This window comes from Periophthalmus magnuspinnatus, chromosome 11 (assembly GCF_009829125.3).
Source record: "Periophthalmus magnuspinnatus isolate fPerMag1 chromosome 11, fPerMag1.2.pri, whole genome shotgun sequence".
Taxonomy (NCBI): domain Eukaryota; kingdom Metazoa; phylum Chordata; class Actinopteri; order Gobiiformes; family Gobiidae; genus Periophthalmus; species Periophthalmus magnuspinnatus.
The window spans coordinates 26,611,260-26,637,356 of NC_047136.2; the positions used below are offsets into that span (position 1 = coordinate 26,611,260).

The 26,097-nt window shown below is 37.7% G+C and overlaps 1 protein-coding gene across 6 annotated transcripts in view; it reads right to left on the reverse strand.

The window, feature by feature from the left end:
* The window catches only part of LOC117378592 (receptor-type tyrosine-protein phosphatase U-like), a 406,105-nt gene that overhangs the window by 15,571 nt on the left and 364,437 nt on the right, over nucleotides 1–26,097 (reverse strand). For all 6 annotated transcript variants that reach the window (XM_055225577.1, XM_033975221.2, XM_055225579.1 and 3 more), the window contains 5 exons: nucleotides 20,963–20,999; nucleotides 10,926–11,023; nucleotides 9,074–9,190; nucleotides 8,158–8,312; nucleotides 3,426–3,561 (listed from right to left, as the gene is read on the reverse strand). In XM_055225577.1, coding sequence (XP_055081552.1) covers nucleotides 3,426–3,561; nucleotides 8,158–8,312; nucleotides 9,074–9,190; nucleotides 10,926–11,023; nucleotides 20,963–20,999 — 543 coding nt within the window. The remainder of the gene's footprint in view (nucleotides 1–3,425; nucleotides 3,562–8,157; nucleotides 8,313–9,073; nucleotides 9,191–10,925; nucleotides 11,024–20,962; nucleotides 21,000–26,097) is intronic.

Consider the following 26,097-nt stretch of genomic DNA (forward strand, 5'->3'; position numbering starts at 1 on the left):
CTGGTTTAGCAGGGACTGGGCGCTTAGCAACACTGTCAATCAAACCTGTTGCTAATGGTAGCGGGAGCAACTTCGGGGAAAGAAGACACCTGATTTCCCTGTTATTAATGTTCATATGTTAACAAACACAACAGCGAAATAAAAAATACCAAGACCATGTAGAGCAGAGAGATTTTCCAATGTAAAGTGAATTGAAGCCAGGGAGATTGAAGTCAAAAGCGCGACCATGATCACTTCCTATTTGGAACGTGCCGGCTAGCAGGTTAGTTATGTCCATTTATACACACACAGAGAAATACTGCGATAAACAATAATACTAAAAATACTACTAAAAAGTATGAGCAGTAAAATGGTAAATAGCAGAATGGAGTTATTGAATCTATCCTCCAGAGCTCAAATCTGACCTTATTACAAACAAAAAAATGTAAAACATTGAAAAAAAAATATATATATCTAAAAAAAAATCTAAAATATTTAAAAAAAAAATCTAAAATATATAAAAAAAAAAAAAATTCTCCACTATTGCAAAAAAATTGTATACACGATAAATATGAAGCCACAAACTATTAATATATTAAATGACAAGTTGATTTAGTAATTATGATGACAGGACTATATACAACAGTAAAAATAAAAGGAACTGTATGTAGCCTGCACTCATACTGAACCTGTGTCACTTTAACCTAATAATTAAGAAATGATCAGCAATAGTTACAAGTAAAATCTATATTAGATGTGAACATGTTTACCTCTGTGGACACGGTTAGGTCATGCTTATGTACAGCTCTTTTAATCACAAAATATAATACATTTACTCTAAAATGTTTTATGTGTGTATGCAACAGACATGGAGGTAGAGAGAGCGGTCTAGTTATGATGTTTTTTCCCCCTTAAATAATATGCTGTTTGTTGTGTCCATGGGCAAAACACTTTCACAGAATGGCAGCCACTTATATTCATTCATTTTACTTATTTATTTATCTTGAGCAAATTAATGAACACAAGACATCAGTATACATGTATCCAGTCCACTTAATGCACGTTTCACTTTTTTTTTTTTTCTTATTTAAGCTCGAAAAACAGTGGGAAGAAGAAAACTTATTAAATCCCACCCCTGTTTTTGACATTTCTTCCAGCTCTCCCCAGGGCAGCTATGGCTATTACCAATATAAGGAGATTAGAAACTGTAAGTAGTAGTAATATACGTAAAATGACACTCTCAGAAGTACCAAAAGAGTACATGTCACACTTTACTGCATGTACTCTCAGTTGAGTTTTAATTAATCATCCGTGAATCACAGTTTATCTGGTTAATTACTGAAATTGCCTAAAATCCACAACTGCCAAAGCCTCCCCCTCCTCCTCCTCCTCCTCGCTGTTGCTCCTCTACATTGTACCCAAGCCTGAAGTACTGCGTACACGGTGAGAGCGGAGGACCTAAACGCTGCCCATTCCCTGTATTAAAACCCATAATGAGCCGCGCAATTATCGGCTAAACTGTCTCGCTTTATTTTGACACTGGAGCTAACAAAAGATCAAAAACAGCGGCATCGAACTGGCCTATTTGCAACTTATTTGGCATTTTACATGTAGAAACTAATTGCGTGCATTCATTCCCCACAAAAACACGAGTTAAAAGGTGAACATGGTGGTACATTCAGAGTGCAGTTAATATGGACTGTTATTTATATATTTTGTGTGCTTATCTGTTCTGGCAATTACAGGCTTTTGGTTTGTTAGAGCGGTCGCAATTAATAGTGAAATTTTAAGTAGCTATTCTGCGGGAAAAAGTGTTGTTTTACTGATAAGAAAGTTTTAATAAAAATGAACAAAAGTATGCGGTTAGGTCATTAGTGAAACAATGTGACTGAGTGATAGTTTTAGCATATTTACCTTATGTACCCGGGACGGTCCCTGTGTCCCCCGATCCAGCAGATTTATCCAAAACCATTGATTTGTCCCAGTTTTACAAAAAAAAAACATGTTCCAGATGTAGCTATTTTTGACAAATTTGACTCCCACCAACAGTAAAGAAGGGAATATTTTGTCATTTCTGTAGCTAAAATACAGAAAACAGTGCTTGAAAATGGCTATGAGGCAAAAAACGTCCCAACAGAAGTCCCTCAGATTATATACTGGCCATAGACTGTATATATACTGTAAATGGACATAGGCTGCAAATTAGCCACTATAACAGCTAGCCCCGAGCTAAACACCCAGTCCTCGTTTCTTTAGTCTACGAATGAAACACAGCTACATCCATAGAGATGAGAAAATAGCAAATCCACCAGCTGAAAACTTATACAATACACTTTTAAATCATCTTCAAGATACGTTTGGAGCAGTATTCATTGTATTAAAAGCTCAATCTTTCACATGAATAAACTCCCATTATTGTTTAGCAAATATGACACAATGCAACAGAGCGTGAGCAGTTTTAATTGGACAAAACGTTTTAATAACCTTGAAAATCACTTCACACCAACTGATGTAGCGTGAAATTCAGCATTATGAGAAATTACTGATTGCTTAGAAAACATTTACAAAAATCAAGATTTTTTTTTGCAAAGCTGGAATAAAGAAGAATATGTTAAAATGTGTGATTGAGGGAGAAGTCAGTATTAATAGTACCATGACTGTTGAACCTGAATCATTTATTTTGATGGGGAAACTTAGTACAAGATCTATTTTTTCAAACTATATTGACAGAATATATTTTTACTATGTACTTATTTGTACATGTTTTAGTTTCATTCTGGGCCCAGTCGTAAATGATATAATCTAAAGAAATCAGGCTAAGACAGATTGATATTTGCAGTTATTGAGTAGATTTTTGAATAGCTTTGAAAAATTGTTGGGTTTTTTTAATTTATTTTTTATTGTTTTTTTGTTGTTTTATTGTTTTTTTTTTTTTATTTCTGAAGATGTTATAAATGAAAGTAAAGTTGAGTGTGGTTGATCAAAGAGTAATATCTATATTGCACTAACATATCTGACCTTTATTCTACTAAATCACATTTTTTGAACGTTTTACCATGTGACAATGTTGAAAAAAAAACATGCCTAAAGTGTTTTTCTGAACTGAATCATTAGTGCTTGTTTGAGTGACCTTGCGATCTCTCACAGGGATTATTCAAACCCTTCTTACGGTTACGTATACGAGATCACGCGTCTTGTCTAAAGCACCACCCACAACCTACGCAACCAGGAAGTTCTCTGCGATGCTACACATGCTAATCAGACTTTTCGCTACATTATTGTTGGTGAATACATCAGTTTCAAACCAATAAAAGGTAACACCGTGAAACCAAATAATACCCCATAGACGAGTGATACCCTCTTCACGAAGTAGCATCATGTATTCAACGATTGCAGCTTACTATTTTGTTTTAAACCGTTAATCGCTATGGCAACAGTATACTCACTTCTGTCTGGATCATGTTGATGCGTCTGGAGCAGAGGGTCTTGACACAGTTGTAGATGTCGACCACTCCCTCACACTCGGCCATATCCAGCATGACGTCCAGCACTATGTAGCACCCGGTCCGACCTGCACCCATACTGCAACACAGAGGGTGAGGGAGAGAGGGTGAGAGGATGAGATGGTGAGATGGGTGCGCTAGAGAGGACACTCAGACATCCGGCCATGTTTTCACCGTAGCTTCAAGAGTGCAAGTAGCTAAAAGTGAACTTAATGGTGCTGTACCTGATTGTGACCATTTTCAAAACATGAACAAAATAACAAACTTATTTTAAACTTCGATCAGTTTGTTAGCACTTTTCATAACTTTTAGAGGACAGAGCAAAGTTTTTCGAGTCAACATAATACTAAACATTAGCTTGCCAACAGCGCACTTCCTGATTCTCTGAAGAAAACATGCTTTATAATTAGATGCAGACAGTGTACTGAAGCAGAGCAGTCTCATTTCTTCTGCAAGAGCTGCTTAAATAATACAACTGCACTGGAGAAAGACAAATTTTGCTCCAATACATGAAGAAAATGGGTTACAGTTTCCTTAACTTAGGAAAACATTGTAATATCCCACATAAATCATTTACGAGCAGTGAACATCTACAAAATCAATGTTCTGTATTATTCCATCCATGTTCTGAACTGGCAAAAAATACAGGGGCACTATGTAGCTTTTCTCCCACCTGCTTGTCTCAGTAACATCAAGTTACAAGTCAGGTCTATGGCAATCGCCCTCACAGGAAGAATGCATGTTTTTCAAAGCACTTTAGAGCAAAAAAACCAAAACACTCCTATTAAAATAAATGCACTATGTTTAAGGCTATAATTTGGAATATTTCAAGCCAAGCAAGATGTGGTTGTTTTTAATGACTGTAAATCACTTTTTGTTACAGTTTTTTGGTATGAACAGGCGGTTCACGATAACAAATTTTGAAGTTTGATGTACTGCTGAAGTAAATATAGACGATAAACAATAATACTGAAGCTCATTTATGCCACTGACACAATGAAAAGAGCAGATTTACAGCACAAAACCTATTCTAAATGTACAATACTGATAAAGATTCATGAGCTGCAATAAATAAACAACAGAATAAAACACTTTAGTACTTAGTTTGCATTGATAATGAGCCATAGAAGTTATTTATTCAAACTTTCACAGCTTAAATCTTGTCTAATAGCCAAGAAAATACCAAATGTGCGAAGAAAATGTACTCACAATATCGACCCCCAAAAAACGTTGTTCTGGCTTTTGTATATTGAGCGATATGGGTTGATATAGTGCTTATCGTGACAGGTACAGGCATGAAAAGCGCTTTAGAAAGTTTGATTGACTGATAACTATCTAGACACAAGCAGAAGTTGTACCCACCATCAAAAAGTTACACAGTGCAGCTTTAACTAATGAGAGATTATTAAAGTTAGGAAAAAACCTGTAGAAAAGACACTCACAATAACTGACTAAACCACATTCTAAAACCACAAACTGTTCTTTACTTCTCTGATTTACTGAATGAAATCTCTTTAACAACAAAACTGGGACTAAACTGGAACCAAACCAGAACTGAAACCAGACCAGACTAGACCAGAGCTAAACCAGGACATGAACTTGATCAAACTAACATAACACCTTATGTAACACTGTTTTGTGCTGTTTTAGACACAAATCACTGCTAAAAAAGAACGGAAATGAAATAAATTATATAAAAAACTACATTAATAAATCTCACCAGTGCAAGTCATTACTACATGCCCCTAGGTTGAATTCAAATGTGTTAGTTATTCAGTGCGATTCTCAGTGGCCTTGAACACTCATTTTGGTAATAGGGCCCATAGTACATAGTAAAACGCTCTTACTTCTACACTGTTTGAGAGTCAACAAACGCGAGGTGAAACGCATCAACGTGTGGAGTTATATCAAGTGAATATAATCAAGAAACTTTAACTAGAAGTGACCAAGTTCAGGTATTGTCCACTGAAACTCAAATAAATCAGAAGGATTAGCATGGGTGGGATTGGAACCAGCTACACTATGGTTATCAGGTAAATTTAATCTACTAAACTACCACAACTCCACCAAAGCCTCTTTTTTTTCTTTTTTTATGTTTTATTAATAGCAAGACAAAAATATTACACTTTAATATTTGTTATGCTGCCATCAAATTATTGTCTAATTTCTTTTTCCCCCTTTCTTTTATATTCATCCATCCATTCATCTTCTTTTGCTTCTTTTGTCCCTTGCTTTCTACTGTTCTAGTCTTGGTTTAGTCCTGGTCTAGTCCCGGTCTAATCCCGGTCTACTCCTGGTCTGGTTCAGGTTTAGTTTTAGGATCTAGTACCAATTCTGATGCGGTGGGCAGGTATTTATCAGACTGTGTAATCTGTATACACACTCACATTAGAATATATAAAATGTATTGATATTGCATAACACACTAATCAATACTGGGAAAAAAAATGTTTTGCAAGAATATAAAAATCTCCATTTGACACAGCTGTTTTTAATAATTACATTGCAAAAAAATAAAATTGAAAAAAATGATTTGAATGATGATTTTCCTGCTTTAGCTGTGTTTCTGTGTTTGTTAAATCTCTTGACCCACTTGGACTTATAAATGAAGGCATGTACATGTATTTGATCAGATATGGGTTAAAATGATTGAGATTGAGATTATGGTTTATGTTAAAGTCAGGCAAGTAGCGTCTATGTTAAAGGCTGAGATCAGTCTCCAGGAAGTGAATGTAAGTCAATCCAATGTCCCAAAGAAGCATGGGACCTGAAATCATGATTGTGTTTAATCTCTTTGCTCTTAAACCTTGTGTTGAATACTGTTACAGACATGGAGATGAGCTTGTCTCTCAGTATGAATGCTACACATACTTATTTTAAGATGTCTTCACTGTGGCCAGCTCCTTCAGTTACAAGCTGTGGCTCTACATACCTGTGACAAGAGGCCCTTGTAACCCGCCTTTTCAATGAGTGTAAGCAATCTATCCTGTGACAAATTCTGCCTGCCTTCCTTCCACTTACAACCCTGTACAGAGAGTATTTAAATGTAGTTTAAGTCCATGTAGGTACAGCTTTTTATAGATAGTATCTTTCCCAGTATAAGTACAGGGAAGGCTCCTCTGTAATGTCAGGTATGTGTCTGCTGTCTGTACCTTCACTCACCTGATCAGATAAAAACTTATTTAAACTCTCTGCCTGGTCTTGAGTCATTTCCTTCTCAATTACACCCAACAATTGGTGTGAGCCTCATACTTCTACATCTACTTCTACTTCCCTTTGTTATAATCCAACAGAATTATGAAGAATAAAAGAATGACACATATGTTCTCTGACTTTATGACTTTCCAAATGTAGTGCACAGCTCCACGGTGGGTCTGCAAGAAGTCGCAGCATTTTAATTGAACCGAAGTGAATGTGTGAGATACAACACATTCATAATACTGGTGCCATTAGGAATCATCAGCAGTGTGCACACCACCAATGCACACAACCTCGCAGCTAATACAGATATTTTGGGGAAAGCTAAAGTAACCGACACATTGTGAAACCAATAAGAAGGTTATGTTATTGTCATTTCATGTTTTTCTTATCATTTCTGTCCATATTGTTTACTTTGTATTTACATTTTAGAAAGGATATTATGATATTATCCTTAATAGCTAACAGTATGTACGCCTATTGTTTTAATATTATAAGTAGACCTTATACGTTTACACCAAAGTACATTGCTAGTTTGGGAATTGCATTCACTGGCATCTGTAATCACTTTAATCATCATAAAAACTAAAATTCACACATATTGAACCTGATTTATTTTACTTAAAACCCATAGACCCTGGAACTTTCAACAACGACGTCATCTGAAACCCAATAATAGCAGGCTCTTGAGTCTAAAATCCTAAAATATATTGTTTTGGAGGAGAGCAGTGATTTAAAAATACATACAAATCACAAAACTATATATAGACCAGTCATAGCACAACAAGCTCAATGGAGAAAACAGAACAATATTGAGCAACAGGGCCAAAAGCGCAAACAATCTCCCCTGATATGTACAGTAATGTTAACAATATGATAATACTATGCCATAAGATGAACAGTATATAGACAAACACAGCACCATATGTTGGATGAACGTCTCTGAAATGAAGTTGGAGGCTAGCAGGATTGTACAGGTGCCAGACAGACAGAGAGGCGCGCTGTTAGATTCCACTGCCAGAGGTGTTGTGCTCAGAAATGCACCCCCCCGCCAGCTTGTACACACGCACGCATAGAGTTAGTTATTTACTGATATTCACTGCAGCGGGATGGAAGTTCAGTTTCCAGATTATGCTTTATTCAGCCGTGCTTCAGGATAACCCAGAATTTCTCATTTCACCTCAATTTCAAGCAACTTCAGAATGTGCTTTGTTTGACCCAGAACAGATGTATTGCTCTTATTGTCAAAATGAGCCTGTTATGTGTCTGCATCTGTTTATATGGTGTTTTCATCCTCAGTGAACCAGGGAGTAAGGCGATGCGCTACTAGCCTTTTTTAGTTTTAAAGCACATTTGTGGTGAAAACTTAGGAAAAAATGTTTTTTTAAGACAATGAAATACAGGTCCAGGACCTTTAACATGACTCATGAAGCAGAAGAACGTGCTTAAAATTACATGAAACCTGACATCTGGTTACCTGCAGTGGACCACCACCGGCCCTGCGTCTGGAGGTGTGGAGGCCTTGACACGCCGGAGAAAAGCCAGCAGTCCTGTGGCGTGATACGGGACGCCGTGCTCAGGCCACGAGGTGAAGTGGAACTGGCACACCTCGTGTTTGGCCGGGTACCCTCTCTGTAGAAACAAACAGCATGTTCAAGGAGAAGTATATATCCTGCGCTACAATCACAACGGGACTTGGTTTGCCTTTCGTGTGAAACCTCAAAACGTCTAGAATTCCCTCACTGAGCTGTAGAGGCTGCACTAGCACTGATTCATGATTGGCTGCAGGAGTTGGGGTTGAGATAGTGAGGATTCAGATCAGAGAGAGGCATTTTAGATTCAAAGCAATGGGATTCCAGCACCCAAAAATGGAATACACTCCAAGGAAAAGTAAAACTGGATACGTTGGTGACACAATCGCAGTTTAATAATCTGGTAACAGACCTTTATACACACACAACTGCTTCTGTTTTTAATGTTTTATACAGATTGTATTGTGTTTTAAACAGGGTGCTCATGAAAAAGAGATCCCAAGTGCTCTCAGTGGTGCTTTCATTGTTGATTTTCTAAATTCTGTTGGTTAAATCAGTTCAGTTGATGTTCAGCCCTAAGAGGAAACTGTTGTGGTGATTTTGGGCTTTACAAAAATAAATTGAATTCATTGTGTTCCCCTGTAGATAAGATAAAGATAAATAAAATACAACTGAAAACTGGCAATGTCCAGTGTTTTTGTTGTTAAAAATACGGATTGGATAGGGATACATCAGCATTGGAGTTGTTATCAATAAAAGCTATATTTGAGTTGTCTATCTTGCATCTGTCTTCAATTTTACATACTGTCCCTTTAATACACAACAATGCTCTAAATGAACAAAGACCCGTCGTGCTCTTACCCTCTCCATGGCGAAGGTCCGCACTGTGTACTCGGCCAGCGTCTCCGTCTTCAGTAAGGTGATCTTTATGTCTCCATACATTTCCGTGTCGTCCGGCCAGTATTTGCAACACTTCATCTGGACAAACAACAAAGAGTTCAGGCTGATTTTCAAGGACGTCCATCTCCACCATAAACAAGCAACTTTGTCACTTTGAAGAAAAACTGCATAGTTGTTCTCCTTCTATAACCTTAGCTAATATTTTGGGAGCTTTATACTGCAGACGTCGCTATCCTCTCCGCCATCAGATACGCCGCATAAAAGTGTTGACACGGAGGAAGATAAGTCATTTTTTGATCTGATTTCTATTGGCTGTCCTGCACTCACAAGTTACTGTATAGGTGTTGGTGCGATTTTCTGGCATCGTGCAAGGCCCCAAACCGCCTCCTCCGTATATCTGCCAGTCCTATTTGCAGAAAATGTCTGTTTTATATTTCTGTTGAGGCAGTAGTTTCATAGGCCAGCCATCTTATGTCAACATTTCATTTTTGGCTTTTGTCTCACTGGACTTTTTTTGTGAAATAAAGGCAATGTCGCAGTAGAGTTTATTTTAGATACTTTTAAGTTTTGTTTTAAACTTTTGTATTAAGTTCAGACTGTGCTCTGCTTTAATTTAAACCATGTACGAATATTATTTATAGTCAGAATGTTAACCAAAAATCTAATTCAAAGTTAAAATATGAACAGTTATTTTAGCCATACACATTTTTCAGCTCGCTAACCGCACACTTAGTTAATGTAAACAAGCGCCAACGACACCAAAGCTGAAGCCAGTTTTATATCAGTTTAAAAAGTTAAGTTTCTTATTATATTAAAAACTATACTACTTTCTCAAAATATCATTAGAAAAGAATAGATTAGCACACATATGTCAAACTCAGGCCCGGGAGCCAAATCCAGCCCACAGTGTAATTATATTTGGCCCGTGAGATCATATCAAATGTGCATTAGAGCTGGCCCAACGGTATATAGCACATGCACCACCAGTATTATAAATCCCAGAATGCTTTGCTAGTACGCTGCAATCAAGACTAGCAAGCACCCCTTTTCTGTTGACAATCATTCGCGACCAAGCTACTGGTCACTTTGGCCAAATTAATTGTTACAGAGAGAGACATCATTTATTTTATTCATTTAAATAATAAATGAATACTACTGATGTGTCTTATTTCAAATTACATTTCTCATGATACATTCTCATTACAACATTACATGTATTAGTTTGGGAGAGATTTCCAGTATCACAATATCGCAACATAAACTAGCATTCATATAATTTCTAGGTCGCGTTTACATTTGATGATGTCATAGTTTCAGATGGAGAGCTGGGGCCTATATAACTCTAGAAATAACTGGGAGATTTATAAAACAAATATTTAATCTTATGATCCAAATATTATGAATTCTTGTGATTGTATTTGCATGCTTTGCAATTAATATTTCACATTTACTAACTTAAAATAATATTTACATTACCTATGACGCAACAATCCAGGGCAACTGATAACCAACTTTGGATTCATTAATTAGCAAACCAAGCATGACTGAAGCAGATATGTTTTTGATAAGGGACCAAGTTGCCACGTCGCCTTCACATATTTCAAAGCCTTGACCTTGGGGAGCCTAAGGTGATCGCTCATGATCAGACACGGGCGGCCATTTTCCTCCCACCACATTTCATATATAACCTCCATGATAAAGGGAGCTCCAGAAATACATTCCACTCCATCCATCTTTGGGCTGGCTCGCTGGATAGGTCACATGACAGAGAGTTACGACGCGTGGTGGGGGAGGGTGTGAGGGCTGTACCTACCCTGCCCACTTCCACGAGCTTGGTGAGCATGACGATACTGAAGCAGTTCTCTTGCCAAACCATCCTCCAGAAGTCGTAGATCATGTCCTGCTTTGGGCCTGTGGAGGTGGTGAGGAGCAGCGGGGAGATAGATGGAAGAAAATGCACAAAATGGATGACAAGAGCGAATGGGGAGAGAGATAAAACGGGTTATAAGTCAGATAGAAAGGCTTTCAAAGGTAGTCCTCTTATAAGTCAGAGCAAATAGGAGACATAGACGAAGATTCTTTGGATAGTTGTACATTTTTAAACCTGTTACTGAATACTGTCTAAGTTCCAGTTGTCCAAATTGCCTGCTCTGATTGGCCAGACTTCAGAGAATTTATAGATTCAAGTTTAAATTGATTCAGTTACAGTTTGATTGATGAAGGTTTGTCCAAATGTTCTAAAACACTTATAAAACTGCATTAAAAGTAACTGCTGCTTTGAGTAGTATTTTTATTATTATTTTTTTTTTTTTGGTTTATTACTTTTACTTTTTCCACCACCAGCGTGTCTCCCTGGATATATTACTGCATGGTCTGGAATGTTCCACAGCATGGCATTAAATTCATCTATCGGGCATGTTTTTCCCAATTGCACGTACTTTTCATGCTCAAAAATACATGCATGCGAGCAGAGTCCACAGATCTGACCTGTGACTTAGCTTGGTCTTGTCATGTGTTTGTTTCCATGACGATATGCAAGTCTGATGCCATACTGAGGAACATTCTAGATGAGGCAACAGCATCTCTAGAAGACCTATTGTGCTAGTGTCGCTCTATAGCTAATAATCTCTGACACCTGTGGATAATCAAGTTAGAATTTGCACATTTTAAAGTAGAAAGAAATTCACTACACTGCCGAATCATATGAGTATCATAGCTTAAGAAAGTATAATTGAAGAACAAAGTATGTCACAGTGGGCGTGTGCCGGTGGGGCTGAAAACGTAGATTAATCAGCAATATGGTGTCTTAAAAGATTAAAGAATCACTCCAAAAACAACTCTGAGAAGGTAAATGAGAAGGGGAAACAATTATAACATGGTAAAAAGCTCTGAAAAGTCGATTTTCGGACAATAAATCTGCTTTAAGTACACATTTATCAGCAGTAGTTTTGCTTGTAACTGAGTAGATTATTAGCCATGGAACTGTACTTTTACTCAAGTACACATTTCTGCCTCTGTAACCATCAATAACCATCTGTATACAAGCAGCGCTGCCAAGGAGCGGCGTAACAGCGTGTCATGGCTGAACTATTGCTATGGCACCTACTGTTTTCCTAATGCTACAGAGAGGGAGTCATTTCAATACAGCCACAAATCCTGCTCCGGCGCGCAAACAAGCTCCACGATTGGCTTCCCGTGGCACCCATTCTTGTCACAAATCACAAGCCGTGGAGCAGATGACACTTTCATCGATTTCATTACGTTGCGGCATTGATAATATCGCCGGGCCCTCCCTCCCCCGTCCCTGTCGCCGTAGTAACATCCATTCCGACCCACGGCATTTGTTTAATAGTAGCTCGGGTTCATCATAAACATTGATTTGTGCGACGAAGAATGTTGTTTATCTATTCAATTTCCCATTTGATGGCGCTTTTGCTGGTTATGCAGTGAGTGATGGTTGAGATGGTGTGAAAGAAAGAATTGATTTACAACTGTTTTGGAAGTCTACCCTAACTGCATAAAAAGTTGAAGGCTCTTGGATTCGTAACAGAGTAATCCAGGGTTATATATTGGGGTTTTTAAGCGTATTGGAAGTGAAGCGGCGCGAGAAAACAAAGCTGCAACACTGTAATCGCGGTGATGACAGCAAGGCCAAAAGTTAGATAAGTGTGAAACACGGAGGGAGAGTTGTAAACAAAATGCTCTGTGTGTTATGCTGAACAAGTTAGAAGCAGTACAGTTGGTTATATTAAAGGTTTCTGGTGGGGGAGGGGTCCGTCGCCTGCTCGTCTCCATGGAAATGATAATGCTTTGCTTGGAATGTTCCACTGTACGACATTAAACTGATCTATCTTGCATTTCTATTCAATTACAGGTGCTTTGCTTTACCTTGAAAAACATGCATGTTCACCTCTCCACAGATCTGATCTGTATCTTGGCCAGGAGGCATCATCATAGAGATAAATAACTTTAATGCCATACTGTGGAACATCCAGTCAAATGCATAACATCTCCTAAGAGGCAGTATATCCTCCACCAGAGCAAAGTTAGTTAGTGCATCTTTAAATGTTTATAGAAATCCCATTGCTAAATAAAATAAATACAAAAAGTACAGAAAATTAATACAATTCTAAATCCTAAAAATATACATGTATTTACTTCAGTCTTTTCAGCAGATTGAGAATTGAATTCAGTGCAATGACCGTTCATCAAAGCTTGTGTACCTCATTTTAAACCAGGACAGGAGGTACTTTAAACGAGTCAAAGTGGTTCATCGCTTTGTTAAAAATAACCTCCGCTGTCATCACTAAACCAGCACAGGGCATTGTTACATTTCTTAATTTCAGGACTCTTTGTATTTAAAGTCCAACATGTTCCGGGTCATGATGTTTTACATCATCTGCTGTAATTTGGACAGACAGATAAATTGTGAGTGTTTTTACCTTTAAAAGTCTGGAGGTCATTTTGACAGACAGCACACAGCAGACTCATTTTGCCCTGAAGAGCGGCTTTTACAATGTACAAGGGAAAAAAATAACGTTAACAATGTATCTATGGTTCGATAAGTCCTGGCTGACCACTAGAAGGCCGAGCTAAAAGCGCTGAATGTTCCCTCTGCACATGCCCAATTCAAGTAGTAATACCAACAGAGTCCCACCTCTGACTGGTATTATACCAAGAAACTGAATCATACTAGAACAACAAACAAGTGTTCAAACCACTGAATATTCACTCACAGTGGGACGAGTAACCAAAACTCAAGTAAGGCTATTTCACTAAACAGGACTAATTGGACAGTGTGACAAATTTTAGGAAGTTAATCAAGAATATGTAAATGTGAGTACTACTCATCTTTGTTTTGTGAGGGCAGATGCAGATGAGTGCAGACGGGCATCTCGTACCATAATGTTGTGGCACTGAGAACAGTAAAGGCCCATTAAAAGGAGGCCTGGAGTGGTCCTGTATTTGTATGGTCAATAAATCGCACAGACAAAGCTTTATAGCTCTGCAGCTGCATTAAAAGCACATCACCATGGCTCATTGGGAAAAATATGTACGCTGTTGTTGATAACATGCTCCTGCTATTTGTTTGAACCTGTCCCACTGCAAACCCAGCACGGCTTTTCAGGTTTTTCTAATTCTGACTTAGTTTGGTGGAATAGTACCAGTACCAAATATTTATCATAGTTTTACATAAGTTAAGTGGCCGTTTGTGGGGAAAAAAAGGTGAGAAGAAAAGAACAAAAATACAAGAATTGTGTTTTAAAACACAATGTGTCTATGTCATGAACACAGAAAACTCCAATCACAGTGCAGGGAATACATGTTTCAGCACTTTAAACCTTCATGTAAAAAAATAAATAAAAGTGATGTCATTTATTTTCATTACTCAACAATTGTAGTGCAATAGTACTACTAGTAACAGTAATAGTGCAATAGTACAATTTAGAAAAAAAATAGTTTGTAGAACTTTGTTATGGAATTACCTTTATGTCCAAACAAAAAAACAAAACTTATTATATATATATATATATATATATATATATATATATATATATATATATATATATATATATATATATATATATATATATATATATATATATATATATATATGCAATATTATAGGCAATATTTTTTAATAGTCTCACCTGTCAGATGCACTTTAAGATATAAAATATGGTTATAGTTGGCTCCATACACAAATGCAGTCCTCCTGTCCCACACATGCAGTGAAATGTTTGTGCCGTGGGGCCAAAGTGTCGGAGTGCTGGGGGTAGGTGTAATGGGAGGTGACACTCGGATAACCCAAACCAGACCAGAGTAAACAGAACTCGCACAGGCTGTCACTACTGCTTCTGCACTTAATGTGGATAAATGTGCCGTACTGTACTTGACCTGAGGTAAGAGCACAGTTACATGGCTCAGTGTAAAGTGTGAGGAGGTTAATCCCTTGTTAACAGAGCAGTGGGTATATGTGTGTTAAAAATGTGAGTTTTTTTCAGTGTCGTGTGATTTGATGTTTGATTTGAAAAGAAATAATGTACAAATCAATATAAAAATAAAAATATATACATTCAAAATATATATAAATATCACGTTATGTGTAACTGTCTGGAGGTGGCACATCACCTGAAAGATTCCATGGAAATAGACATTTTGGAACATCCATGGAGACAGAAGTTTTGTGCCATACTATGGAAGACTATAGCCAAAAGAACATTTGAATGGAGGTCCTTCTCCAGGTCCAGGTAAGAGTCAGTTCCTGTGCAGTAAAAACATTTTTAAAAAATGATAATAATCTGTATTTAGCTAAAGGTGGTCTGTTTCAAAAATTGGAAAAAAATCTAATCAATCTAATTATTCATAGTGCATAAAGATTAAAATGTCCGAAGTTGGTTTCTAACTAAGTCATAATGAAGACATTTAAATTCATACTATTGTAACCTTATAAAGCCTTAATGATACGGCATCATTTTAAGTGCATTCCAGACACTGCTAATTGGGATCGAGTAACTTTTATGCAAATTTTAAGACAGACATTAACTAACATTTGAATCAAAGTCATATTTTACCATAGCAGCCACAAAAACCGTCACCCAGAGCACATTTCAGATATGAAACTCATGTATGCGCCAGAGAATGGACCACCTTGCCCGTGTGGAAATGATGTGAGTGATGGCGGCTGGGAGGGCAGATGGCACAGATTGGCAGCCACCGTCAGCCTGCCCTCGGGTGGCTGTGCTTATCTGTATCAAAGTGTGATTTTTCTGACAAGCGTTTCAAATGTGACTTACCATTTGCAAAGAAAATTATGTTACTTAAAAGTGCACTATGTTCAAGCGTCCACTACCAGCTTGTTTCCATGGAGAAGTTATCATTTTGCGAAGAATGTTCCACAGTATGGCATTAAACTTATTCATCTCCATGGAAACAAGCAGTGTCTACCACCAGGCTACATATTTTTCAAGGTTTTGGAGCAGTAGAAACACTTTTTTATTGTGAGATATATAATTTATGCCATACTGTGGAACAAGCTCTGTAGAGACAAACAAGTGAGAGACCAACAGAAAAGTTCCATACTGCACCTTTAAGTCTTTGTGATTTGCTAAGTGTGACTATTTCAAATCTAAATCTTGTTGCTCATATATCCAAGTCTTTATTGTTTTACCGTTCTGTACAGATCATATGTAGCTTCCGCACAGTTCTTTGAGAGCAAACCTTTTCAGAACACGCTTGGCATTTTTACCTCTCAGTCCGCCAGCCCGACTCCACCCTCCCCACAACCACCGACCCCTCCACAACCACCCCCCTCCTCACTCCTCCTCCTCATCCCTGGACATAATAGAGAGTTAGCCCAGAGCACCTGCTGCCCGCCCGCTGGCCCGCATGCCCGCCTTCCCAGAGAAAAGCGCAGCTGCCTTGAGTAGACCATGATGCAATTCAGTGTTTGTTTACTAATGTATGAGCTGGAAGTCATCGGGAGAGGGGGAGGTATCCGTCACACAAGCCCGTACGCTGCACTCGGACGGCGGCTATGGAAAAGTTCTTCATGCTAATGCGTCGGGAAAACGTATGCAATATACATTAGGCTCCACAGGTTCCAACAGTGTTACAGTTACTTAAATATGTACATGTTTACTTGTTGCTGTAAGCTAGAAGGAAACGTGGCATAGAAGGTGAGTGTTTGCCCTCTAACCAGAAGGTAGCTGATTTTAGTTTTTTATTGATTGCACTGAAAAACATTTTAAAAGACGCCAACCTTACTCTGAGTGGGCTTGCATCTCCACAAACTTGAGTCATGCTTTGCTTGAAGGAGGGCCCCCACTTGCTTTTCTCCATGGTGAATGTTCCATAGTATGATTTTCAATTTTTATTTCCATAGAATCATGAAGGTTGCAACCTCCAGAAAGTTACAGTACTGCATTAATATTGTTGTGACAGAGGGTAAAACATCTGGTTTAAAGACAATCTTTTTTAAATTAAAAAATTTATAAAAAATACAAAAAAATAAAATAAATTGATAATAATAATAATAATAATAATAATAATAATAATAATAATAATAATAATAATAATAATAATAATAATAATAATAATAATAATAATAATAAATAATTGGCAAAAGTTGGTTTAGAGCAAAAGTGGCATGGTCAATAAACATCCACCCTCCAACCAGAGTGTCACCAGTTTCTTTCTAATGCACATATTGTTTTATTTAGACCACATACCTGGGCTTACACACCTGGTCACACATGTGAGTGGCAGGGCATCTGGCATAACTATGACAAAAGTTAACTGTGGCTATACTGTAACCAGTGGTAAATGGTAATATTTTTATGTAGCGCCTTTCCATCTTCCAGGCACTCAAAGGCCATCAAGGAACCACTCACCCATTCACACACACTTTCATACACCAGTGTACACAGACACTGGGGGCAGACACTGGGGGCAAGGTGGGTTAACGACAGGATTCATCTGTGGGAGCTGGAATCGCACCACCAACCTGTGGGTCAGTGGATCTGTTTACGTCGAGAGCGGGATTCAAACCTCCAACCTTTAGATCAGTGGACAAACACTCAACACCAACTGAACTACTATCGCTCCTATCCCTTTAAATGTACTATCCACTTGTGTACTTTAGTTATGCAACATACTTCTGCATTCACACTACTATAAAGTTTGCCATGACACCAATTTTACCTTCACCTAAGTTCATAAACATATTTCTGACGGTTCTCATATACTCCCAGAATCTTCCCTTTTACCCGTATTAGCTCTGCTTCGACTGCACAGCGTGGCGCTCTCATACGCATTTCGCCTTGTGCAAGTCTCCGAGGTTATTCTTACGCTAGCATAGAAGTGAGACCAAAGAACAGAGATGGAAAGATATCAGAGGAGTATCGCCAAATGAAAAACATATCCAGTGAATAAATAGGATCAGAAGCAGGACGGGAAGAATAGAGCTCTTTCTTTCTGCTCCCTCCATCTCTTCTCTTTAAGTGCAGAGCCGCGCGAATCAAGCTAGTATCACAGCCGCTAATGCAGACGATAGAGAGGAGAGGCTGTGGTTAGCGACGGCACAAACATACAAAGACACGCACTCTAACTCTTTACAATAACACTGTTTAATACTGCCTTAATTAAGCATGAACAAGACTTAGATCATGATGAACAAATAGTTTAAGATTTGAGGCTTAGTTACTACTACTACTGTTACTGTGACTACTAGAACAACTACTACTCCTACTACTACTGCAACAATTACAACTACTAATATTACTACTACTACTAATATTACTACAACTACTACTACTACTACTACTACTACTACTACTACTACTACCACTAACAACTATTACTAACATTGCTAACTACTTACTACTAACACTACTAACTACTTATTACTAACAACACTACTACTACTGCTACTACTATTGCAATTACAACTACTAATATAACTATTACTACTTACTACTACTACAACACTTATTACAACTACTAACACTACTGCTACTTCTACTACAACAGTACTACTACTAGTACTACTATTACTACAACTACTGCTGCTGCTACTACTAACTACTTCCTACTACTAACACTAAACACTACTGCTACTAATACTACTAACTACTTCTACTACTAACACTAAGCACTACTACTACTACTGCTGCTGCTACTGTTACAGTTACAACTATTACTATTGCTACTTACTACAACTACTAACTACTTACTACTAACACAACTACCACTAACTACTACTACTACTAACATTAAACACTTCTACTACTAATACTACTAACTCTTTCTACTACTAACACTAAGCACTACTACTACTATTACTACTACTAACACTAAGCACTACCACTATTACCACTACTACTACTGCTGGTCTTTGTTCATGATTTATTAAGGCTAATTAATCATATTAGTTTTAAAGTGGCCTTGATATGAAAGTTAAATTTTACTCAGGAAAAGATGTGTCTTCTCCACTTTACGCAGTAGAATTTCAGTAGTTATATTATTTCAATGCCGTATTAATAATTAAAGTTTGGATTTTGTTATTGTGGTAGTGTTTAGCCGCTAGTGTAACATTCTGATTTTGCTCTTCTGAAAAAGCTTCCAAAATGTATGCCTTCATCTGATCTGTTATAGTAAAATGTTTAGCTAATGTGGACTTTAAAAACACAGAGTATCTTCATGGATTATACATTACGACATTTACAGCGGAAGGCAAGTGTTTGAGTTCTGAAAAAAGAGATGAATTAGACACAACTTCAGACATGTTTTTGATGAGAACATTGCACCGAGCTTAAAGGCTTAAAGGTGTACTATGTAACTTTTCTGGTATAGGGTATGATATTTGCTGGTCATCATGGAGATGTTATTACGTTGCCTGGAGTGTTCTACAGTACACCTTTTAATGTGTTTTTCTCCACTGAGTGAAGCTGACAGACCTTCCACAAGAAAAGTTACATAGTGTACCTTTAAAGCATCTACTAATCTATTCTGCAAAATTGACTCTCTACGGAGCCGCTTGAGGGAACGAAATATTCTGGATGGAACGAGATATTATCTTGAGGGAACGAGACATTATCTTGAGGGACAGAGATATTATATTGAGAGATATTATATTGACGGAACAAGATATCTTGAAGGAAAGAGATATTAAGTTGAGGGAACAAGATTTTATCTTGAAAGTACGAGATACCCACTTGACAGAAAGATATATTATCTTGATGGAACGACATATTATCTTGAGGGAACGGCATAATTATCTTGAGGGAACGAGATATTAGCTTGAGGGAAAGAGATATTATATTGACGGAACAAAATATGATCTTGATAGAACGAGACATTATCTTGATGGAATGAAATATTATATTGAAAGAACAATATAATTATCTTGAGGGAACGAGACATTATCTTGATGGAATGAAATATTATATTGAAAGAACAATATAATTATCTTGAGGGAACGAGACATTATCTTGAGGGAACATAATCATTTCTATACATATATTTTCACAAGTGCACAAGATATTTAACTTAAAAAATAAAAATAATATCTTGTGATAATTAAGTCGTTCCCTCTCGTGGCCACACATTTATATTATATGTTGCAAATGTCCTATGCCAGGCTCTGTAACTTCCAGAGCTTTTAAATATGTTATAGTTGTTTTCCTTCTCGTTTACCCTCCCAAAGTTGTTTTTGGAGTGATTCGTGCACCAATCTTTAATCACCTCTTTTCAAGACGCCATATTGCCGATCAATCCCTGTTTTCACTGCCACCACCACTGCTCTGTACTCTGCACGTTACTTCAGTTTTATTTTCTTATTCAATGATATGCGCAGTTATTTTGATACAATAAAATGATAAAAAAAATCCGTGGCTCGTTAGCGTGATCTGCAGCTTTAACAGGAGACACTGACAGCTCCACGGCTGTTTGTTGTGATAAGGTTTGCGGCGATGTCAGGTCTCACTGGGCGCCGCAGTATTCTAACGTTGAAGTCAGCAAACTTTCTTTTACAAAATGTGCAAGTTATTACACAATGATCCACGGATGTCATAGATTATAACTATACAGCAAACACAAGCACAATAGGTCTTCTTTAAAAGTTAAGGAAAAAAACAAAAAATGAAAATTAATGTACACCCCGATACATTTGTGAAACACCATCGATCCGCCATTGTCTTGGAACTTACGAGCACCCAACCTTCATTCATAAATACACGGCGCACACTCGATTATCTCTAAGTATTTATGACATACTTATTCAGTACTACTACATCATCCGCCATAAATACTTGTTCAGAATGAGATAGGAGACAGCGTTGAGAACCTTACCTTGCGTGGCGATGAAGTGGTTGGAGCGCTGGTAGCCCTGTGCGACAGACAGAGATGAGCAGATGAGACGCTTAATAATTACACAGCTCTTAATAAAGTCAGACTTATTTAAAACCGAACATTCCCTCCTCCATTTTAAAGCATCACGCCATCTCTTATTCATCTGGACTCTGGGTTGAAGCTAAGTTCAAACTACAAGATTTAAAAACGGAAATGTTTAGTTCAACCTAAGTTCTACAGACTACAAGGAGTTACGTGAAAACACTGCTAATGCTAATGCTAGTAATTAGTGAGATGCTAACTTAGCTATCTTGGGTGCGTCTTTCTAAGCGGATGCTGGACAATAAGCATGTGATGAACACGTTTTGTGGAAAGTATTTGATGATATGATTGTCATGCAGTAGCAAATCACAAATACACATCGATTATGTTTGGTGCTTATGGCGGCAATCTTAAAAACCTAGAAAAAGTAACGTGAAAAAATAATAGTCTTTCAAACATTTGTCCACTAAATGAATTTCTGGTAGCGCTGTGCAGGTGATACGATAACAAGTAATACTACGGCAAGTGTTGTGATATCAATAAAACTTCTCTACTATGAATACTTTTAGCATGCCAAAAAAAAAAAAATGAGTCAGATAAACTAAAATATAAATAATATATTGAAAAAAAAAAGATTACAATTGTCTCTCTGCACAGCATCACGCTAGCTAGCTCACTGTGTCTCAAAGCTAACAGTCACGTTTATTAAATTCAGAAAACATCAAATAAACAACCTATTAAAATTCAAACTAATTCAAACTATCCAGTTATTTTTATATCTAGAATACTTTGTGGCATTGTTTTAATATTTATTACGCCTCAAAATTAGCATTAGCATTGAGAAGTGTCCTCTGCTGAAGTATTCATTTTATTTGTGTAGTGTTTAACATGTTGTCAGTGACATCCACGCACAGCTCCCTGTCCACTGCCTGATTGTTAAACATTTATTCATTTTAGCGATATCTGCAAAAACCTCAGAGATACAATTGGACAGGAAGTAGTGACGCTAACAGTGAGGTCGCCGGGCGCTGTTGCACATACTTTCCAGCACCTTGTCAGTATCGAAATATCAAAATTGCCCGAAGTTCCTGGTGTTGAGTCAGAGCCGGGCAATAGTGACATGCAAAACCAAATGTGTCCTGATATTGATTGCAGTGAAAAACATATAACCATAAAACACATAAACACATAAAAAATACATATGTTCACATGCATCTTATGAATGTGAATGCCTTTGAAGCAGCCAAACATCAAGTACATGGTTTTGCGTACTAGTAATTACAATATATCCTTGTATTTTGACCAGACTTCATCTTTTTCACCTCAACAGCCCGGTAAAGTTATATGTTTTTATCATCTTTCGTACCATTACCGGTTCAGTGGTCCATTGTTAAACGTTTTTTAAAAGCACAGACTTTTATGACATCCGAACATGACATCTGCTTATTAATAATTTGAACTTCAAACCAAGCTTCTTACAACCCATTTACAAGTACTGCGCACGTTCTGGCTCATTTCAGTTCACCGTGGTTTTTATCAAGGGGCCCCCACTTGAAACAGAATACACGGGAAGGAAAAAATATATTAAAAATGATATCTATTCAACTTTTTCTGTGTGTCTCAAAGCTGGGTCATTACATGCTGAGAGGGGAGTCTGCATTTCAAAGGGAAGCCGGCGTGCTGTAGACCTCTTTGCATGCGGATAGGAGCTCCCGGATCAAAAGCAGATTGACAAGAGCGCGGAGTAATTCTACCTGAGCGGCACTGACTGACGGACTAGCGTTAGCCTAGCCCTAGCTTAAGCGCGCCAGTCTGGAAGGCCATTAGCGACACGGTCAGGCTGGAGAAAGAAAGTAAATGTGCGCGGAATGCCAAGTACGTCTGATAGATTTTTGAATTAGGACTAGTGAGGTGGCTCATCGCTCAGAGCTAAAGTGGAGCCTACGGTAAATGTTTGTAAGAAAAATCGTCCCTCTGCTGTTTACCTGCCTACAGTGAGTGATACAATCGGCACTGCTCTTCTGGAAAGTCCTGAACGCTTTGATCGGAATTCTAAGTCTCAGTGGGGTTGTAAAACTTTTCAATAGATTTCTTACTGACATAAATTTCCTCTTAGTTTAAAATGTATTTTTAGTGTTTTATTTTTATGCCCTGTAAACTATACTGAGATTTTAGATCACATTTTTCCCATTTTTAACACCTCAGATTATTTTTCATTAAGCTAATTGTATAATAAATAAAACTGAACTTGCTTTGGACACTAAAACATTTTTCTCTCTTTTGTGTTTGTGGTATTTTTGTGGGTTTTTAACAGAACTTTTTTTTTTTTTTTTTTCAAACAAAATATCAATGCATTTCAGAAGACATGGGGGGGTGGGTTTCTTATTTTTTGTGGGTTTTGTTTTACACTTAGTTCTTGATTGTATTTGATAATTTGAAAACAATAAACATATCTTTATTAAAAAGGATCAAATTTGGACACATTGTCATATATTTACATACATATATGTACTTGTACTTATGTATTATGCTTTTAGTCTTTCCTTTTGACTAATATTCAATAAATGATTTTGTTTTTCATATCCAATATTTTTATTTTTAAAAATGCTCAAGGCTTAAAGGTCCTATGTTACACAAAACTGACTCCTGTGAGCTTTTACACATGTTATAACATTGTTACCTCTTCAAAAACAGACCTGGAGTTGTGTTTTGTTTCATCCATTCATTTGAGTAACACTTTATTATTACATCTCCAAAGCTCAAAATGCTCTGTTCCACCTTGTGATGTCATGTAGTAGTAATTTTCAAGTTAACAGCTCCTTCTACCTTTAGTTCAGTAGAGATTAGCAATTCCTTCACTAAAATCATCCAAATGATTCTAGTGACGGTGTGTGGAGTAGTGGAGCACTTCCTGTATTACCACATGACATCACAAGGTAGAACAGAGTGTTTTCAGTTTGACAGAAGAAGTCACCCTAAATATGCAGGGTTTGTGTGTTAAACATGTGTGAATGAAACAAAACACAACTCAGGTCTGTTTGTGATGAGGAAACAACATTTTACCACAGATCAGAAAATTGTGTGATATGGGACCTTTAATAGCAGAAGATAGTAATATTATTATTATTATTATTATTATTATTATTATTATTATTATTATTATTATTATTATTATTATTATTATTATTAATAATAATATTATTATTATTATTAAACAACACTATATCTGTAGCCGATGCAAGATAGAAGTGCAAGATAGTCTGATAGATCCTTTAAATTAAACATAACCCTATTCTCATCCGTCAAAACCTAAGTAGTGGTGCTTACGGTAAAACATTTGTACACAATAAGTCATCTGGCAGCCCTCCCCTCTCTGTTCTCTCGCTCCCTCACCTCCACCCTCTACTTGTCATAAATTGATATACACATATGCGCTAGATCAGGTGTCACCAACACGGTGCCCGCGGGCACCCGGTCGCCCGCAAGGACCACATGAGTCGCCCGCGGGCCTGTTCCAAAAATAGCACATCTCATAGAGAGCTGCGTCTAAAAATTAATTTTGTTCTGTTGCTATTATTTTTTTAATCACACTTGTATGTATATAGATTTAAAAAATACTATCTTAAAAATACTTTAAGCCTTAAAGTATTTTTAAGATAGTATTTTTTAAATCTATATACATACAAGTGTGATACTGCCCATAGGTAAATATTGTGCGCGTTAACCTTAAAGTTTAAGGTTAACGCGCACAATATTTACCTATGGGCAGTAAAGTAGAGCTTGTGGGATGTGGAGAGTAAGCTAGCGGGCGCTGTATGCACTTTCGTACCCCAAAAACATGGCAGAAAAAAGAAAGAAAACGTATCTCTTTCACAGTGAATGGGAAGAGGAGTTCTTTTTTACGACTGTAAAAGAAACCTGCGTGTGTCTGATTTGCGGGACGACCGTGGCGACAGCAAAACGGCACAATGTGGAGAGACATTTCAATACGTGTCACAAAAGCTACCATGATAAATATCCACCTGCAAGCGCCCTACGGGCAGAAAAAGCCCGTGAGCTAAAGACCGCTCTGGGTAAGCAACAGTCTTTTTTTACGAGGCCGGCCAAAAACTCACAAAAAGCAACCGAAGCCTCGTTTAGAGCTACACATTTTCTGATCAAGAAAAAAAAGGCATTTACAGATGGAGAAGTTGTCAAAGAAGCGATGTTATTAATTGCTAACACTGTATTTAAAGACGAGAAAAATGGAAGCGACCTAATCTCCACTCTTTCCGACGTCCAACTGGGGGCATCTACGATGGCAAGACGAGTATCAGCTATGTCCAGTAACTTGGTCGATCAGTTGGAGCAGGATCTGGCGAAGTGCAAGTGGTTTAGCCTCCAGTGCGATGAGTCCGTGGACAGCAGCAGTACAGCGCAGTTATTGGTTTTTATCCGGATGGTGTTTAATGATTTCTCCACAAAAGAAGAACTCCTGACACTACTGCCCTTAAAGACAACTACGAGAGGAGTTGACATTTATAACACGGTGAAGGAGTTTTTCGTGCAGAAAAAGGTGCCATTGGAAAAGCTGGTAGCGGTGACAACAGACGGGGCTCCTGCTATGGTCGGCCGACAGACAGGTTTCATCGCTCACTGTAAACGTGACCCAGACTTCCCCAAATTTCTGCATTACCATTGCATCATTCACCAGCAGGCGTTGTGTGCGAAAGTGATCGGCTTTGGGCACGTGATGACTCCCGTTGTGAAAATCATAAACAACATCCGCTCCAAAGCAAAGCAGCACAGGATTTTCAAGGTACTATTAGAGGAGATGTCAGCAGAATATGGGGACCTACTGCTACACACAGAAATCAGATGGCTCAGCAGAGGACGAGTTTTGCATCGTTTTTTGTCTCTTTTGCGTGAAATCAAAGAGTTCATGCAGTCCAAAGGCGAAGATGTCTCACTGCTAGAGGACACAGAGTGGACACTTGACCTTGCATTTTTGGTGGACATTACTGGGAAACTAAACCTCCTGAACTGCCAGCTGCAAGGCAAAGGTAAGACTGTTGTCGATATGATAAGTGCTTTAAATGCATTTAAAGCCAAAA